This window comes from Atta cephalotes (assembly GCF_000143395.1).
Source record: "Atta cephalotes unplaced genomic scaffold scaffold00026, whole genome shotgun sequence".
NCBI classification, from domain to species: Eukaryota; Metazoa; Arthropoda; class Insecta; order Hymenoptera; family Formicidae; genus Atta; species Atta cephalotes.
This window is the reverse complement of record NW_012130090.1, coordinates 1,131,835-1,137,757: the sequence shown is the minus strand read 5'-3', so window position 1 is coordinate 1,137,757 and position 5,923 is coordinate 1,131,835. Positions and strand designations below refer to the sequence as shown.

General features: G+C 29.0%; 1 protein-coding gene across 1 annotated transcript; it reads right to left on the bottom strand.

The window, feature by feature from the left end:
* Positions 1–3,418: 3,418 nt before the first annotated feature.
* Positions 3,419–4,603, bottom strand: LOC105620400 (synaptosomal-associated protein 29). Its single transcript, XM_012201897.1, has 2 exons — positions 4,340–4,603; positions 3,419–4,047 (listed from the first exon to the last, which is right to left on the bottom strand). Exons 1-2 carry the CDS (start codon positions 4,601–4,603, stop codon positions 3,526–3,528), a joined length of 786 nt encoding a protein of 261 aa, XP_012057287.1. The 3' UTR covers positions 3,419–3,525.
* Positions 4,604–5,923: the final 1,320 nt, after the last annotated feature.

Genomic DNA, 5,923 nt, shown 5'->3' with positions numbered 1-5,923 from the left:
AAATAAAAGGAACAATCTCCAATGACTTTGAGCTAAAAAAATGTTATCTAAGTTATGATCCTGAACAACATTCCAAAGGTTTTAGCCATCGAATACCGTGAATAAAACCAACGATTGGCTGTGCAAATATTGGCACTGACAGCATCATAGCCAATATGGGGGCAACATTCTAATCCAGCTAACAATCCAGCAGAAAAACAAGTATTGTGTGCTGCAGGTTTAATGCCGGCGATACTGTAATCTTCAAGCCTTATAAGGGTCTGAGCACAAGAATTGTCGTAATACTTACTTAGACTTAAATTGTAGATAACATAAGTAACGCATAAGCTTTCACGTATGACGTACAACTTATTGTCGTATCTCCAAAAGATCTCTCAAAGTGTGCTACAAGAATGTACATTTCAAAAAGGGGAGATTCCATATGAAATTTCCAAGCTGACCTTCAAATGATCTTAAAATCTTATGTTTTCAAAGTCAAATTTAAAGTCACTAACTTCTTCTCTTCTCAAAATTACACAACTTTCTTCTCTTGTTTTTTTTTTGAGAAAATGCTTTTTTTTTCGAATTATCAGTGGAAAGATTAAAATAGCCTACTCTGTATATATAGGGGGTTCGAAAATTCAACCGACAATGCTCGTGGACAGGTAGAGAACTAAACTAAGTCGGAAAGTCTTCTACCATTTTGCAATAGTTAACAAGATATTAATTACTAATTGCCGAATATTGATTCAATAATTTTTTTCTTAAATAGTATTATAGAAAAATTACAAGAGACAAAAATTGTTTATTTTTTTCTCATAGAACTGAATTTTTTTTAGAATTTTTTATCAACTTTTTAGTACTGCTTTTCTTAATGGCAACTATTTTACCAACATAAGAAAATACGATATTAAAAAATTCTGAAAAAATTCTCAGAGCTTTGTAAGAAGAAAAAACAATTGTTGTCTCTCGTTGATTTTCCGTAGTTGATAATATTTGAGTAAAAAATTATTGAAAACCAATATTCAGCGATATTTGGTAAATGAAATCTTGTTAATTATTGCAAAAATTGCTAAATGTAAAAAACTTTTTGACTCCAATCCACTCTATCTGCTCACGAATGTTATCGGTTGAAATTCCGAACATTCTATATATGTATATAGGATAGTCCACTTAAATCGACCATCTGAAATATCTCACTTATTTTTGATGATATAAAAAAAATGTTTCAAATGAAAGTAGAATGGTATCAAGGGATACATACTTTGATCATGTCGTTTTTTTTCTAGGTGGAGACGTCAAAAAGATAAGAAGGTTGTCACTTCTTTAAATGGAATTGTATAATTTTTTTACACAATGTGATTCCTCTAATTACTCTGCATATAAAAATATTAAGGTAGTGGTATCAAAAAATCAATAGTTCAAGAAATATTTTATATCTCATTGTGACATATACTGATATAAAATGTTAAATAACTCGTAAATTTATTTTTTTTATAATCGTACCTTCTGGGAACAGAATAATGAGATGAATCAGTTGGTGGAAAGAAAATACATAGGTCCTTATTTAAAAAATTATCCATTCTGCATACATATTTTTTAAAGCAATTATTTATCTTCTTTACACTGCTGATTGATCTCATTATTTTGTTCATAAAAGTATTAAAATATCATTAAATGAATTATTAAAAAATTAGTCGTTTACGAGTTAACATTTTATATGAATATATTTCAAAATAAAGTATAAAATATCTCGTAAACCACTGGTCTTTTGATACCACTACTTTAATATTTTTATATGCAGATTAATTAAAGGAATCATACTAAAAAAATCATACAATTTCACTTAAAAAAATGAAAGCAACTTTCATATCTTTTTGACGATTCCACCTAGAAAAAAAACATAACCAAAATATCTTCCTTGAAACCGTTTCATTTGAGACATTTTTTTATATATATAAAAAAATGAGATATTTCGGGATGGTTAATTTAAATGGACCTGCCATATACACAGTGTTCGGAAATTCAATCGACAACGCTCGTGGGCAAGTAGAGCGAACTAAATTAAGTCGAAAAGTCCTCTACCATTTTGCAATTTTCGTAATAGTTAACGATATTAATTATTAAGAGATACTAATTATTAAAGATCGCTGAATATTCAATAATTTTTTACAATACTATCAATTTTGCAAAAAAACAGTAAGAGACAAAAATTGTTTATTTTCTTCTCATAGAGCTCTAAAAATTTTTTCAGAATTTTTTATATACTTTTTAGTACTGCATTTTCTGATGGGCAATTATTTTATCAATATGAAAAAATGCGATACTAAAAAATTTTGAAAAAAATTCTCAAAATTCTGAAAAGAAAATAAACAATTCTTGTCTCTTGCTGTTTTTCTGTAAAGTTGAGTAGTATTTGAGAGTTAGAAAAATATTATTGAAGACCAATATTCGGATTTTTATTAATTAATAACTTGTTAACTATTGCAAAAATTGTAAAATGATACAGGGCTTTTAGACTCAAATTAGTCTGCTCTACTAGCGTATGAAATATTTGGCGATCATTCTGGGAGTCTTTTATAGTATATGTATATGGATATAATGTATAGTATACATTTTTTATACAAATGTATTTATATCATTTTAATTATCCATAATTTTATATTTTATATCTATATAGAAAACTAAAGGAAAGAATATTATGAAATTGATAAATTATAATTACATAATTATTATCTATCGACTACTATATATTGCATATTATTGCTCTTCATATAAATCAATTAAACTATATTTTATACATATAATGCACATATATAAATTCAAAATTGCATAAACAATCAAAAAGATTTAGAAGAAATTTGTAGAGATTCACATCAGTTCAAGTTTTCATTCTGAAAGTGTCCTTATAATTAAAATTCATATTGAATCATCCATAAATGTTATTCAATCTATTTATACAATAATAAATACTTTACATAAAACTAATGAAAATGATATAAATATAAATTATAATTTTCTCATCATTATATAAATATGTCCACGTATACTTTTTATTTTTTTAGTAAATCATGAATTTTTATACTTTCAATAAATCAAAATCTATTTAGGACAATTATTATATACAGAAATACATATATGTGTGTGTACATTTATCACAGTTCTCATTTTAAAAGATTACAAAAGATCTTAAGAAATAATAAAAACATCTTTATTTAATATTCGCATGTAAAGATATCACGTTCAGTTTTATAGTAGACAATTGCAAAAGAAAAAACTTTTCCTCGCTAAACATGATCTCTAGTAACAAACATGTGATTTCATTGTAATTATTATGTAGATTGCATAATCTTACTTTGTGAAAAATTCTATAAAACACGTCGCACAATATAATTGCACGGTTGACATACACTGATTCAACAATACAAATTAATGTGAAAAATTTATTCTATTGCTTAACATGCACTATATATCTATACTTCATAGAAGTATAGTTTGTAATATTATTATAAGCAAAAAGTTTTTGATGTATGATGGATGTCAAACTTATTTCTTCAATAAATGTAACATATCTTTATTTTGTTGCTGCAATATTATATCAGCTTTCTCAGTTTTATCAGTTATATTATCGATCAGATCATTCTGTGAATCTATCTCTTCGGATAAACCGATTGCTAGATGTTTCAGTCTTGCCAATGATCCACTCATCTCACTTAGATTCTGTTCGAGAACTTTAGTTATTCTATCACCAACAGGTTTAACATCTTCCAGATTATGGTCATAACTTCCTCTTATTATTGTTGATGAATATGAATTGTTTATGTTGCTTTGTACTTGTTCTAATGTATTAGACAATGCAGGAGATGTCACAGATCCAGAACTGGAAGATTCTGACAACTTTGTGGATGGTATCGGAGCATCTAAAGATTTGCCACTGAGATAATTTTTCAGACTACCAAATACACTCTTTATTCCTTGTATGTGTTTTTGACTAAATCTTAATGTATTGTTAATATCATCTAATCTTTTTTCTGTCCTTTGCAACTGTTCTTTTTGTCTGATTAATTCCTGGAAATATAAATAATTTAAATAATAGTTTATATATAATACAATAAAGCCCGTTTTCATAATATATGATTATCTAAAAAAGGTTACCAACAGATTCATCAATGAAATTCATTCATGAATTTCTTGGTTACCTTTAGTCTTTAGGTAACCATATATTGTGAAATCGGGTCTAAGTGTCAGAGAAAATCAAAATTAATTTATTTATTGAATATGTTAAGCAGACATAAATTTTTTGTTGTCATATTATCAACATATTAATAATAGCAAACTGATGGTGCATCATTACAATTACCTCGGCTGTAGCTACACCAATTTGCTCGGAGTCTCTTAGAAGCGAAACAGATCTTTCTGAAGACTGTACCGTGCGTTCCTCGATTTCCTTCTTACGTTGCAGCAATTGTTGGCGTGTTTGCGTAAAATCATTATCAAAGTTCTGATAACGCCCCGCGGATTCACTTCTGACTGGAGCGTTCCTTAGAAACGTCTCATCGTCCACGTCATCCTCTAATGAGAAAAATGGATTTTTTGGATCGCTCAGATAATTATGACCCGCCATTTACTCGATAATTTTTTGGAATGTACAAGATCAATGCGAGATACACTTGACGATACTCGTTGACTGAACTTGAATCGAGCTGTTCCCTGTTTAGTTAGACATTTAATTAAAATGACTGCTGTAACTCATGATGGAATCAGAAAGGCCTAGTTTACACCGTGTACTTGATACATGTATCACAGTATAACCAGTAGAGACGGCAAAAAATGCGTGTCGCGCAGGTATGGCTGCGCAGCTTTTTTTGGTCGGATCCAATGAAATGCAAGATGACAAGTCATACATATTACATAGATCCCGTGTGAGCAGATATCCGTGGCAAAAGAAGACAATTTAAGAGCCATAAATATTTCTAAAAAAATGGATAAAAAAAAAGAAAAGTTTTGTTACGCAGTATTAAATAATGCAGTAATAATAATAAAAATTCACAATGCACTTTTTTCGTTATCCCAAAGATATCATAAGATAAGTTTTTATAATTTACAAAAAGTAAGTAGTTTATGCTAGGTTAACTTAATTAAACATAATAATAAATGTAATTTTGTGAAAAAAGATAATATTTTTACATTGACTACGTTTACACGGTATCCTTAATTATGTTTTTTAGAGCAAAGCAATGGACTATCGTATGGGGTATTATATCCTCTTTCGATCCTGGATTTTTCAAAGGTTAATCTGGCAGATGCTCACGCGACACGGAGATCAAACGTGCCGACACGGAGTGTCCCTACTGGTTACTGTGCACTGTGTGTGTGTACTCTAACTAGTAACTTTCTATTGATTATTTTAATTTCAGCAATGGATTTAAAGAATGATATACTAAATTGGTATAATGTACATAATGATTATTTAAATATATATGTCATGTATATGTTTCAACAAATCGTCGAAATTAAGATCATTCAATAGAAAATCATTAGTTAGTAATGTTAGAAATCATGTGTTGTGGAATACACAGTTTCTGATAGGTTGAAATTCTTATTCTCTGTTCTCTGTTATTTTTATTGTGTGGAGTCTCTTAGTACCCATATCAAATGATGTAAACTAGGCCATCATAAATATTCCGGAGTGCGTTCTAAAACTTAACTACAATAACCAAAACTCTATTGCCTTTCGTATCCTGGAATCATATTGGATTCGATCATCGTATAACGCACTGCAATCAATCAGAAAATAGGGTTTTGCTTCGTATCATCGATATGAAATAAAATTCTGCTTTCTAATTGGTCTAATTGGAAGCTGTCCAATCAGAGCTCTGGGATATCGAATTTATACACTAGAATTCTGATTGGACGACTTCCTGTTGTCCGTGCCGTGTGTTTA

What these genes read in the sequence shown, in the direction of transcription:
- LOC105620400 (XM_012201897.1), bottom strand. Translation starts at nt 4,603, where the DNA reads ATGGCGGGTCATAATTATCTGAGCGATCCAAAAAATCCATTTTTCTCA. An exon ending in TTGGTGTAGCTACAGCCGAG is followed by an intron (nt 4,048 to 4,339) that starts GTAATTGTAATG and finishes TTATATTTCCAG; the next exon opens with GAATTAATCAGACAAAAAGA.